The 13,996-nt window shown below is 39.0% G+C and overlaps 1 protein-coding gene across 2 annotated transcripts; it reads left to right on the top strand.

The window, feature by feature from the left end:
• The first annotated feature begins 864 nt into the window (after positions 1-864).
• On the top strand, positions 865-13,521 carry ndor1 (NADPH dependent diflavin oxidoreductase 1). Of its 2 annotated transcripts, XM_023286074.3 has the most exons (15): positions 865-960; positions 1,992-2,131; positions 5,171-5,248; positions 5,611-5,708; positions 5,790-5,888; positions 7,269-7,370; positions 7,499-7,702; positions 7,873-8,000; positions 9,243-9,454; positions 9,846-9,953; positions 10,042-10,156; positions 10,376-10,522; positions 10,630-10,748; positions 11,985-12,079; positions 12,398-13,521. In XM_023286074.3, the coding sequence occupies exons 2-15, from the start codon at positions 1,997-1,999 to the stop codon at positions 12,540-12,542; spliced, it is 1,785 nt and encodes a 594-aa protein (XP_023141842.1). In that variant the 5' UTR covers positions 865-960; positions 1,992-1,996; the 3' UTR covers positions 12,543-13,521. The 2 variants fall into 2 exon arrangements, with proteins under 2 accessions (XP_023141842.1, XP_054875053.1); XM_055019078.1 differs by lacking the exon at positions 11,985-12,079 and having other exon boundaries at positions 12,398-12,537.
• Positions 13,522-13,996: the final 475 nt, after the last annotated feature.

A 13,996-nucleotide genomic window follows, 5' to 3' on the forward strand; every position in this document is an offset into this window, starting at 1 on the left:
GGAAAGTTTAAGGTAACCCTCTGTACCTAGGAAATGAACAGTGCTCTCTGCTTCACCTGCAGCTGCTGCATGACTCCCAACTGGTCCTAAAAAATGGAATGAGTTACTCCTGTACTTGCATGGCTTCACTGACTATATGTTGAATTCAGAATCAATTTGAAGGTTATTTATTTTTTGTAAAGCCATGCATGGGTTGACACTGGATACATTTCAGAACTTCTCTGACCCTGCTCTACCTCTCAACATTTTATATCCTCAGAACAGCCACTGCTAACTGTTCCATCATCAAAACCAGGAGGTCAGGGAAGATTGTGCCCTTGTTGTAGTAGCTGCAAACCTTTGGAGCAGCCTTCCTCTTTCCATCAAATAGGCCCTCTGAATTACATTTTTTGGGAAAATCTCATGATTTGTGGTTGCTCTAGTGCTCTTAATATTTTTAGTATTTTGTTTAAAGTTTTTTTTTTTTTTTTTTAGGAATTTATTATAAAAGTCACTGCTCTGTTTGTGTTGTTGATCATAGTATTTGAAGTTTCATCCTGTTGTCTGATTTGCTTTTTGCACCTATAATATGTACAGCACTTTGGTCAACACATACTGTTTAAAATGTAATTTAGAAATAAATTTGATTTGATCTGAATTTGTAAAAATTAAATGGCTAAAGTAAAGTCCAAGTAGTGCGTAGTGGGCTTGCAGTGCTCGCTCGTTGCAGTACTCTTTGATGTAGAAATTGTTTTCTGATTTGTTTGTCCATGAACGCATTTTTCAGTAGAATCGTAATTTTCGATTTTCTTCTGAGTATTTGAATGCCTCACGTCAGCGCAGGAACCAATCACAGCGCGTATCGATTCTGCCGTAAAGTGTAACGGTGGTGGTCAGAATGAGGAGCTGTTAGCGTCTCTTAGTGGAGATATAAGTCACACTTATTAACGTTTCAGGTTGTTGTTGACCAAGACAGCTGCGGTAAGTTGCTTGGTCCTTTGTTTATTGGTGATATGTGCCGTTCTTACACGAGAAAAGTACATACGAGCAAAAATATTTGGCCATATTTTTAGTCGGTTAGTTAGCTAACCTCCTAGCAGCTAGCCACACAATGGCACGGTTCATGACAGATGATGGCAACTTAAGTAGCTAAAGTTGTACATTAAGAAGACCAAGTGGATATACAAATTTGCCTGTTAGGTTTTGTCGATTGTAGTAAGTACTTTACAAGTTAATGAAATGTGTATGACAAAGGTCAAGGCCGTTGTGCCCCGAGAAAAAAACATTTCTGACCAAAACACGTCACAGTAAAATAATAGTTATATGTTATAAGTGAGCCGATTAAAACCAGACAATACGGTATCTGAAAATAAACTATATTCTATCACACGGCGAAGAGACCATATGCAACACAGTTACAATGATGTAGATGTAACTTTTTCAACAAGGAAAATACATGAAAATCATACGAGAACCACAGGGTTGTTCCCCCAGTCACCTAATGTGCCTTTGATCCAGAACCCGCAGCCAGATGAAAGAAACTAAAGGCACACTTTGACATGAATATGTTGAATCTACTTGTCATATGCTATTTAGTGACTTTCTTCAGAGTTTTATTAACAATTTAGAAAACACAACTTGAACAACCATTCCAAATTTTAATCAATTTAGGGTCACATAAAAAAGTTCAGTACATTGTATATGAATTCATGTGCACTTCTGGCAGTTTTGTCTGCATAAGACAAATGATAAAAGTGAATGACCCATAAAGATGACTGTTAAAAAATAATTATTATCAAACAATTAATTGTGCAATTCCGATAGGAATAATGGGCTCAGCCGGCCTCACTAGATTCATAAAAGAGCTGTTGATTGTATTTTTCTTTGTTCTTCAAGTAACTGGCTTTCTTTTGTGGCTCTAGGATGTTTAGTTTATTTATTCTTTTGATTCAGTATTCCAAGTCTGTGTTCTTCTGAAACGATGGTGCATATTGTGATTGTATTTCTTTCAGTCATCATGTCAAGTCCTTCTCTGCTCGTCCTGTATGGAAGCCAGATGGGTACGGCCCAAGACACGGCACACAGGATCGTGCGGCAGGCGCAGAGAAGGCGGATGCAAGTTAAAGTGTTGCCTTTGGATAGCTACAGTGTGGTGAGTGTGGAGTTACTGTGTTTTTGTTTTTTTAATTTGCTTTTACAGCTGGTTCAGTTTGTCAAAACTCTTCACACAGCAGAGGGCAGTGTAGCTCTTCCAAATTCCTGAACTGTTCTCTCAGTCAGTCACTACCAAATTCCCGGTGTATTTATTATCAGTTCTGCATATTTTACATACTGTTTAAAAAACTGCCACATTATGTTACATCAAATGAAGAAATCCGAAAATGATATAATAAAGTGAAAATTTTGACATACAATGCTGAGGATTGCCCTTTGTCCCCAGTGAATTTATTTGTAATTGTATGGAACACTGTGGTGGTTTTACCACGTTTTTCAGTCACAGAGTGGTTTCCAGTCCATCACAGCATCTTGTCACTGCTCCTTCCACTTTCCTCTGCGTTCCATAACACCATGGTCAAATTATTTTCCTTGGTCTTGGTCTGAACATATCTGATGAACAGGCTGCTGAAAGATTGTTTTCCTGGTGAATTAAAGAGAGGACATGAGGTGTGATGTGAATGAGGCCTTGTTGCCAAATACACTTCTATAATTTAGTTTAGCAAATGGTTTTATCCAAAGCAACATACATCTGAGAGTATATACAACAAAAACAAGAATCTAGTCAGCAGAAAGCAACCTGGATAAGTGCTATAAAACAAGTTAAAGTGTGAATACGAATACAGAAGACAAAGTTGATTGACACCGTTGTATTTCCATATCTGTAGCTATTCCACACAAGTATGTCTGGTGAATATGCAGTTTTGTATGCCATTACTGAAATTACTTTTGTTTAATTTTGTGCAGATAATTATACATAAAAAGATTATATAAATTTGCATAAATGTTGATGTTTTAACTTAATTGCTTTAAGTTATTGGATCCTGGAGAAACACTCGCTTGTGTTGCCTGTACTACTGTTGTATGTACGGCAAAATGACAATAAAGCTAGATTTGATTTAATATAAACCTCTTTCATAGCAAGTGTAATTAACAGCATTAAAGATTTCTGTATTCCATTTAGGTGAGCCAGGTTTGATACTGAACGTGTTTGGCTCATAGGAGAGGCTTCTTGGTACACTCCTGAACAAAATCTTAAGTTTGGGGGGAAAATTCCAAGTATTCGCATTTTGCGCTGGTGGATTGTAACCATGGTCTTAAGTTAAAACTAACTTAAGTTTAAACTAACTTTAGACCATAGCCTTTAAAAGGCAGGATCTGCACAAAAATCTGACTTTCATGACATTTCCTGTCAGGTATTCACACTGTCATGACCTCCTGATGGCAAATGCAAAAAAGCTCTCTGTCTTTGAACATGATAGGATTGTTGAGCTGCACAAGCAAAGTCAAGTGCTAGACCCAAAAAAAAATTCATCTGCACTGAGCTGGAGGGTGCAACGGGTTGTCTATGAAGACACAGGCTGATCCTTGACCCAAATTAAGGCCCTTACTGATGCTGACTGCAGCCCAATAACCATAAGACTTCAAAGGCCATGTCTCTTCCCATCCCACAAACTTGCCCATTTGAACCTTGCAAGGAGCACCAAACATGGGACATTAAAAGATGGAGGAAAGTTTTATTCTGTGATGAGAAAAAATTTAACCTGGATGGTCCTGATCATTTCCAACGTTACTGGAATGGCAAGGAGATCCCACTGGTGCGTTTTCCTTCAATGGAACAATGGAACTTCAGGTTGTGCAGGGCGACTGGCTATGTGGAAATGTTGAAGCGGACATCCCTCTGGACTGAGGACCTTGTCTACGCAGTATTGACTGGGCCTTTCAACAGGCCAGTGCTGTAGTTCACAACGCCTGCCTGATGAAGGACTACTTCCAGGAGAATAATGTCACTCTTTTGGACCATCGTGCATGCTCCCCTGATCTATATCCAATCGAGAACATTTGGGGATGGATGGCAAGGGAAGTTTACAAAAATGGACATCAGTTCCAGACAGTGGATGCCCTTCGTGAAGCCATCTTCACCACATGGAGCAGCGTTCCAACCACCCTCCTAGAGTCCTTTTTTCCCAGTTTTAGTTCTGTTGTGTGTTTTTTTTATGGTCTATGATCTTTTGATCAGCTGATGAGCAGCCTGTTTGAGTTAAAATGCAGCTTTCAATAAATTGCCTCCTCCCTATTTTTTGTCTCTTGTTCCTGTTTCTTCTTTTTGCATTTTGAACCTCTACTTACAACATGGTTAGGATCTACCAGTGCGAAATGTGAATACTTATAATTTTCACCCCAGTCTTAGGATTTTGTTCAGGAGTGTATATTTCATAGAACTGAGCCATCATTAATGTCAATAGATCTTCTTGTGTTTTTTATTTACAGTTTGCAAAAGATGAGAAAAAACCTGTTGAAGCATTTCTGATTCATCGTTGTGACATGCACCACCAGTCAAAAGTTTGGGCACACCTTCTCATTCAATGATTTTGATTTATTTTAATCATTTTCTACATTGTAGACTAATACTGAAGACATCCAAACTATGAAAGAACACACATGGAATTATGTAGTAAACAAAAAAATGTTAAACAAACTAGAATATGTTTTATATTTTAGATTCTTCAAAGCAGCCCCCTTTTGCTTTGATGACAGTTTTGGACACTCTTGGCATTCTCTCAGTCAGCTTCATGAGGTAGTCACCTGGAATGAGAAGATGTGTCCAAACTTTTGACCGGTGCTGTATCATGTGAGCAGGAGAAAAAGGTGGCCTTATTTTATTGTAGTGGCATCTTGGTTGGAGTTTAAACAAATGTGAAATAACAAAGATAGTTGAAAGACAATGATGATATTATTGCACAACACAATGCTGCCTGTGTTCTGGTACCAGAGTTTATCCTGAGATGCATTTTGCTTACATTCTGGATGACAGACTAACTGTTGTGTTGAGCTGCATGTCACTAACAAAACTGGCTGAACAGCTGTGAAAAAGAGAACAGAGAGTGATTGACAGCTTTTATTAAAAAATGTAAAAGAACTTCACATGAACCACAGAACCACACAGTGCACCGACGTGTGTCCTCTCATCAAACAGGCCAACCTGATCTCAGAGACTCTGGTTGTTTTTGTTTGCTCCACCACTGGCCAAGGAGACCCTCCTGATAATATGAAGGTAATAAACCACATAAACGTGTTACAAAAGTCATATAACAAAAGAGGACACGATGTAGTTACTTTAGTTTTTGGTGACATGTCCATTCAGTATTATAATTGATGTGGAGGAAAGATGTGTGCTTCTTTGTGGAGTTGTTAGTGGTATATTCATGTGGTTGATTAATGGTAGCTTTGATCCAAGTTAGTGAGTCTTAAACTAAAGGATATTGATTTTTATCAGGGGTAGTTAATAAACTAGAGTAGCAGGAGCTAACATGCCAGCCAGATTTTTCTAAAGGAGAAAAAAAAGATTGAAATATACATACATACATGTGTGTACGTCTGACGTGTTTTTTCTTTCAATGTATACTTTCCTCAAAGAACTTCTGGAGGTTTCTCTTTAGGAAGTCTTTACCTGCTGGCTCTCTGGGTCGATTGGACTGTGCAGTACTGGGCCTGGGGGACTCGTCCTATCCCAAGTCAGTCCTTTTAAAAATTACCGATTTAGCAACACACATTGAAACTGCTTTTGTAAATGTATAAACTGTTTCATGCTTTAGATTCAATTTTGTGGCCAAGAAGCTTCATAAGCGGCTTCTGCAGCTGGGTGCCAGCGTGCTACTCCCTGTAGGGCTGGCAGATGACCAGCATGACCTGGGGTAAGTATCAACACGTCTGAAGATAGTGGAGAAACATTGTCATCACAATTAATTAGCTACAGAGGATGCGTTGTCATTTCATATATTGTGTTGCATTTTCTGCAGGATTTTAATATAATTTTGCTCCTCAAATATAGGTATTATGCAGAAGCAAAGACAAGTGCTACTGTACATTTTTGAACATCGTACAACAATCTTATTTACTTACTGCTACTACTACTACTTACTTAATTACTTCTGTTATTATGTAATCATAGTGATGATTACATTCAATAATCAAGCCATAATCTATTTTGCCTGTGTTTACTCACTTTACACACTGTGGCACCATCCTTTGGTCCAATTAAGACCTTTCCTCGAAATTACCTCAAGCTGGAAGGAGGATTTATTTTTGGTGCTGATTCAGGTCCAATAACACTACCTTAAGGACAGTCATTTTCAGATACACTCCAATCCAGAGGTGTTGGAGCAGTGAGGCCAATTCCTTTATTTTTGCTCTAGACTGAAAACATTTGAGTTTGACAATAGGAGACAAGAGATCAACATTTCAGCTTTTATTTCCAGGTATTTCTCTTACTTATGAAGCCATTAGTTGTGAAAACAAAAAAAAGAGGCCAATTTGTTCTGATTTATATGGATTTTATACTTTTTATTTTTGCCTTATAATGTTTTAGATGATCCAGATGCTGTGTTTATTTTCACACAGTATTGTGTATATACTGCAACTGGTCCCAACTTTTGTATGTGTTGCTTGTTATCCACCATCGCCCTAAGTCTTGAAAGCATTATTCTGTTGTGGTCGAATAATCTGCTCTACAGAAAACTGAAAATGATGGAATATGATCTGTAACTGCTTAAACAAAGCTGTAGTATTCAAAGGAAGCAATTAATTACTCTGAAAATAATCATAATTGTCCATCAGTAACAGGAGAATCAGATAAAAATGGATATTTAATAGACAATTTTATCAAAAACATACAGAAATTTTTCAAATAATGGTTGCAAGTTACAAATTCTGGGGAGAAAAATCAGGATTCATGTCATACCACTCTGCAGCCTTCAGTCACTTATTACCGCCAATTCCATTTTTTAAAGTTGCAGTTATGCTACTGTTAATTAAAATGTTGACTTTCATCAGTGTTAGTCTAAGAATGATCACCAATTTATAAGTTAAACAGTGTCTCAAAATGAGGGCATCAGAGTTGTGAGTTTGACACGATTGTTGTCATGTGAGATTTATTGTTTCATAAGCACAACAGAAAGGGAAAGAGTAGGAGAACTGGAATGTTATGCAACAGGTATTACTGGTCAGATCTTAAGTAGAGAGCTGCATTATGTAGTGTTTGTTTGCTTACCTCACAGTCTGTTTTTTTGACACAGGTCAGATGCTGTGATTGATCCGTGGCTCGCATCACTTTGGGAGAAGGTATTCGCTCTGTACCCATCTTTAGCTGAAGTGATCCCACTGAAAGAGGATGAACCGTGAGTGTCCACTTAATTCAAAACATCTCATTTTGTGGTTGCACATTTTGATTGAAGTTTGTTTTGCTTGTGTACTTGAAAAGGCTGTTGCTAACTCCTGTTCGGCTGTTGTGTTTTGTGTGTGGCAGACTCCCTCCAACGTACACTTTCCACTTCTTGGATGATGTGAAAGAGGAGATAGATGACAGGCTCAGGATTCCCATGGATCAAACGGTCCCCTCCCAGTCCCATCCCTTTCCTGCTAGAGTGGTGTTCAATAAGAGAGTTACGGAGCTGTCACACTTTCAGGATGTGAGACACATCGAGTTTGACATTACTGGATCCAACATTGAGTAATTAATCTCGAGCTTTTCCAGCATGTCAGAATGACAACAATGACATTACGTATGAACTATGTTTTGGTGTTATACAGAAAACATTTTCCACTTTTCACTCCACTTTTTTTCTCTTCTTTGAATACAAAATGAAAATTATGTGTCTTCTTTGACTTATTGCTGTGCAGATTTGCTGCTGGTGATGTTGTTGTGATGCGTCCTTGTAACTCACCAGAGGATGTAGAGCTCTTCTGTCAGCTGCTGCGGTTAGATCCAGAGACCCTGTTCACTCTCAGGGCCACAGACAACACTGCAGGTATGTGTGTGTGTCTGTCTATGTTTCTCTGGACAATTTTTTATCTGACACCATTTTATTGAGGATATTTCTGCAACTGTGAGGAAATTAACCCTCAACTAAATATTTCAGGTCATTAGTTACTCACATGTAATTCATTCATTCATTTTTTTAAGCAGTCAGATCCTTGGGATTCCTCTAATTATGTGTTTTAACAACAAACTGGAGTCAAAATACCAAAATTGATCAAAACTATAACTTTAATAATTTCATTTTTGTTTTCATTAGTAATCTAGAGTTTGTAATATCAGTGCGCTAGATGAAAATTATAGTGGTAAATGTTGTATTTTCCAACTTGACCTAATGACGGTAGTGTTGTCTCACTGAACCCAGACACAATCCCTTCTGATTTCACTAATTGTACATCCTCAATTCCTTCCCTCAACTCCTGGAGATTTGAGCAGGGAAGGTGAGGAAAAAGGAGTTAAAGCAACAAGCATTTAACAGAATGAGACATTCTTTGTGATGGCACCCACAAGACTGATTTCTAGGTGACGGGGTGGAGGACAGAGGAGTACAGGACACTGAAATGAGTGAAATGAGAAGAGCCTGATGATACAGAAATGTGTCTGTTTAGCGTATTGTCACAGTAGTATGATGCTGCCATAATGCTGCAGCACCTGGGTGTCAGGTTTAGTTTAGAGCAACATTTTCTTTGACACTGGAGAGTTGTGATGGCAATAGCTGCTCAGGTGTAGATAAGGAATTTATTCTATGTGCCATTTATACACAAGATTATTTAACAGCAGGGCCAGAGCATTACAGTGCCAAAACTACGATATACTCTCTGAATGGCCAAAATACATCTAGTTGTCCCTTTAGGTTATATTCACACTGATATGATTTTATTATAAAGCGGCATTTTAAAATGAAAACAACCAGGTACAGGTAACCAGTATTGTAGCTCAGCTTCAGAAAAAATCTTTGTGCATATTAATATGCTTGTAAATGTTTGATTAATGGGTACTGTGCTGACCCATTTGAGTTTGCTAGATGTCACTGTATTAGACATTACAGTGGACTGTTTTAGTATGCTCTGAAAGGTTTGCTAGCAGTGTTATTTAGAATGTTAGCCAACGCTGACTTTCATTTAGAGTAGTGTTTGTGTCGAGCCTATGAAATCACCCTCATTTTTTTGCTCTGGTTTTGTCTCCACCTACTCCTGAGGAAAGCACATCTTCATGAAACGACCTGTCTTCTCAGTTCCAGCCAGGCTTCCTCAGCCCTGCACTGTGCGCCAGCTGGTGGAGAGCTTCCTGGACATCGCTGCTGTGCCTCGTCGCTCTTTCTTTGAGCTACTGTCTACCTTTGCCACCAATGAGCTGGAGCGGGACAAGCTGGCTGAATTCAGCTCAGCAGCAGGACAGGACGAGCTGCACAGCTACTGCAACCGTCCACGACGCACAGCGCTGGAGGTGACTGCTCAGGGTTGGAGTCAGGGCTGGACCACAGGAAAACATGTTCTGCTCTGGCATAATCACAGCGTATAACTATGAGCTTGTTTTATTTTTGCTTTATAAATAATCAGCAAAGATTTTTTAGGATTCTCTTTAAAATTTCTTATTTTGGGCATATATGCCTTTATTGATGATAGAATTGGTTATACAGTAAGAAAGGGGAGAAAGGAGAAGGAATGCAATGTAACAAAAATCTCAACTTCGTCTGAAATCAAACTGTGGACATTGCAATTGTGTGGTATCTAGATGTCATCCATCTGTGTGTGTGTGTTCTGTTAGTCCAAGGAGAAGTCAGACAAATCCTACACATTGAGGCTTATTATGTGTATTTGTGCTCTTGCTACTGCAGGTCTTGGCAGATTTCCCCCATACCACAGCAGAACTTAAAGCAGACTATCTCTTTGATCTTTTCCCTGAGATCCAGCCTCGCTCATTTTCCATCGCCTCCTCTCTCCAGGTAGCTCATCCTTCGTAACAACTATTTAACTGCTCTGTAAAAAAATCATACATACAGAGATCATAATAAAGGATGTTTCTTTCCACAGGCTTATCCGAACAGGCTTCAGATCCTGGTAGCTGTGGTCCAGTACAAAACCAAGTTGTATAAACCACGAAGAGGCCTCTGCTCCACTTGGCTAGCCTCTTTGGACCCTGCACAAGGTATTTAAACACATCTTAACCTGGGAATGATTTCAAACACAGCTTTGGTCTTAATAAGTCAGTACTTGTTTGTTAGTTGTTTGAAAGTATCCATGTTGTAAAGTTGTTGTGACGTTTTACCAAAATAACAGCTTTACTGATTCCTCACCCAGGATATTCACACTACTATATGATGATAAAGGAGTAACAATTGAAGTGTTTTACTAAATTGTGTTGCAGGAGAGGTGTATGTGCCTCTGTGGGTGAAGAAGGGAGGTCTGAAGTTCCCTAAAGAGAAGAGCACCCCGGTGATAATGGTTGGACCTGGAACAGGAGTCGCACCCTTTAGGTCAGCGTTACAAGAGAGGATTGCTGAGGGAAAAACTGGTGAGATCTTTGTGTCCTCTGTTCTCTAAATGAATTCCTTTGCTCTACGTCAAAACACTGACATGAGACTTGTGTGTTGACAACTTCCTCATGTCTCTGCTCTTCAGCCAATGTCCTGTTCTTTGGCTGTCGCTCTGAAATCAAAGACTTCTACTTCAAGTCAGAGTGGGAGGAGATGACGAAGGCTGGACATCTGGTCCTGTTCACTGCCTTCTCTCGAGATCAGGTCAGAAACACCATCCAACCCCGTGTCACAGCCAAGGACAGAGTCTTCACCACAGATACTCAATATGCAGACACTATGCTGCAGTTCCAGTAATAACATTAACTTTAGTGCAATACGAGAAATGAAAACACAATGAGTGCAGCTGCAGCTGGAAGCCGTCATGTTCGTTGTACAGAAAACCAGAAAACCACTAAAAACCAACTTACTGGACAAATCAACATTTTGACCAGTTTGTTTAGCAAATTGCATCACAGTACATTCACTAGCTGTTTTATCTGCTGCCTGCTTCACATTCATGCCCTCCCAGCATGCATTGATGTCTCTGTTTTATTGATGCTGCTGGGAAACACCAAAGCCAGAACATGTTAAACTGTAGAGGTTAAGTGTACTAATTATTCATTCATTAAATGCAGTAATTCCACTTTATTTCAACAACATTGCTGGACAAAATAAATCATCAAATAAGTAAATGTGAGAGCCACTAAATATGTTGTACCACCACTGGGCTGTGTATCCTGAACATTTCACTGCATATGTAGGTGTAAAGTAAACTTTATATGTTGCATCTGTGGTTGGGACCTGGGTTGACAGAGTTTAGCCTGCTAACAAAGAAGTTATTTTTGTTTTGATATTTGAAAAGATCAGTATATAACATATTCAGCTAGTAGCACATTTTAGCCACCGCAACCTGCTACTGTCTTATAAAAATGAACAAGAACGCTGCCGACAGTAGGGCTAAACGATACACACAAAAAAAAATATTGCAGTTTATACGTGTCACAATTGTAGGGAGAAGGGTCATATTGTTGATTTTGTTTCCGCTTCTAAAAATGTAAAAAGCGATTTTTTAAATATTAGCTGTTGCTAATTAGCATTAACTCCTAACTTGATGGCAGAACAAAATGACACCTGGTTGTTGTGTGATTACAACTTTGCAAGCATTTTCTATAGACTGTTAGGCTGAACTTTTATTCACTGACATTCTGAGTGTTATATGTGTTGAAGTCTGTAGGTAAATTTTAATGTCTGCACAATGACTCATTCAGACAAGTTGACACAAACCTAGCTAAGCTGCCACTGTGGCATCAATGTCTTTCAATCTTCCCTACAAATCCCATGATCCAATACTAATACTGACCTTTTGCAGTGACTCTACACAGCTGCATGCTCTAACCGCACTGTAACTGTGGCTGTAACTGTGTGGTAAGAAATTAGACTACAGGTATGTTTGTGCAGGAGGACAAGGTCTATGTACAACACCACGTGAGGGAAAACGCAGAGCTCCTGTGGGACCTGATTGCCAAAAAAAGTGCCTGTTTTTACATCGCTGGGTGAGTTTAAGGCCCGAAACTCCTTAACTTCTTCCATATTTAGACCAGGATATTTGTTGTTACATTTTGAGATTCGGTCCATTCCTACATATCAGCTTATCAGTATGAAGGGGTGTGTATGTATGTGGGATTAGAAAAGTTGTTGAAATACTACGTGTTTGTTCACTTTATGCACTTTGCATGCATGCTGTGATTAACACTGCAGCTGTTTGTGATGCTTCTATTTACGTCAGTTGGTGTGCTTATATGTAATATCAAGCCCCCACACCCTACACTGCTGTAAACAAACACTGTTGACCTTGTTTGTGTCCCATCCAGCAACGCTAAAGAGATGCCAGCCAGCGTGTGTGATGCTCTGAAAGAGGTGTTCCAGCAGGAGGGAAGTGTGACTGCAGAGGAAGCTGAGCAGATGCTGGTGGCTATGGAGAGGACGGGACAATTTCAGAGCGAGACGTGGTCCTGATCATGTTGCCTCAGCCCATTCCATCTTCAGCTGCATGAGACTGCTCCTACTGTGGAGCCATTCTTCCGCCAACATCAGCATATTTAACCCTGGATTCTTCACCTTATGTAACAGCACATTTGACTAAATACCACAAGCTCAAAGCTCCATTTACTTGCGTTTGGAGTTTTCAACTGCATCTCTCAGCCTTTAGGTGTGTTTCCACCGCAGGAACTTTGTCCTGAGAATAGAACCTTTTTCTAGCCAGTGCTTAACACCACTGATTGATCGCTGGAAACCACTGTTATACACCCAGCATTGTTAAACACCTGCTAATTCAAAAGGGGTTGTACTAGTTGTTTGTGGCTGATGGTAAGTTCAATTTTGACATCTTTGCAGAGTCCCCTTTTGTGAAAACTGTATCACAGTTCTGGCAGTAACTCTGTGGAAAAAAAGGTTGGATTATTTGGTTACATATGTCAACATACAATAGTTTTCTTTGTCTTGTGCAGTCACTGCAGGCTGTAACAGGACATTTGCATTCACGATGCCATTTTAAAATCAGGAAAAAAACTCACTGTATAATCAACACTTAAGACATCTGAAGCCATTGAACATCTTTGGCTAAGTAGCTATTTGAAATAGATCGTATAGAGTGTAAAAACATCTATGCACCGATGCACCCTTTTTCCAGATGCTTTTAATTCTATCTGAACAAGACTTTAATATTTGTAATTGAAACTGAACTTATTCCACTTGCTGAGCACTATAAACACACAGTCTGTATTGACTACTGCCAGACTTCCAAGCAGAAAATGAAAATATAATGCATAATTATGTGAACTGTATTACCATAAAGTACTGCAACAAGTGCATCCTAAACTTAAGGAATATGTAAACTTGACATTCAGTAATATGGACCAATGGTGTTACATTCTACAGTGTGAGATGTAATCATTGTGGTTTTAAATATGACATAATAAACCATCTCAACACTCCACCAGGCTGCTGAGAAAATTCACCTTTTTTTCTTTTCTAAATGTCCAATAATGCAGTTAACATTCATCTATAGCCAGCTTAAACATTTCCAAAGAACCCATAACAAGGTTATAGATGCTGAAGGATCATTGAGCGAAGGCTGGCCCGTGTGGTTCGATCCTACAGAGGAGCTACTGGGTCATTCCATCTCAAATCATCATAACTGCAGAACAGTTTCAGCTTGACCATCTCTGATTTGCCTAAACTTTAAACAGCATAAAAATAAGGATATTCAGAAATGTATTTGGGATGTTTTAGCTTGATGCTTTCCAAGATAATGTTTTTTCCAAAAATTGCACATCCATCCACTTTCAGCACATTTTTTTGCATTTTAATATTTAAGGCTTTGTTTGAAAAACAGGAAGTTAAAGATAAAAGCCTAAAATTTTCAATGTTGTATCTCATCATGTCAATAATTCAGAATAAGCAATACTGGA

Source organism: Amphiprion ocellaris, chromosome 17 (assembly GCF_022539595.1).
Source record: "Amphiprion ocellaris isolate individual 3 ecotype Okinawa chromosome 17, ASM2253959v1, whole genome shotgun sequence".
In the NCBI taxonomy this organism is placed as follows: domain Eukaryota; kingdom Metazoa; phylum Chordata; class Actinopteri; family Pomacentridae; genus Amphiprion; species Amphiprion ocellaris.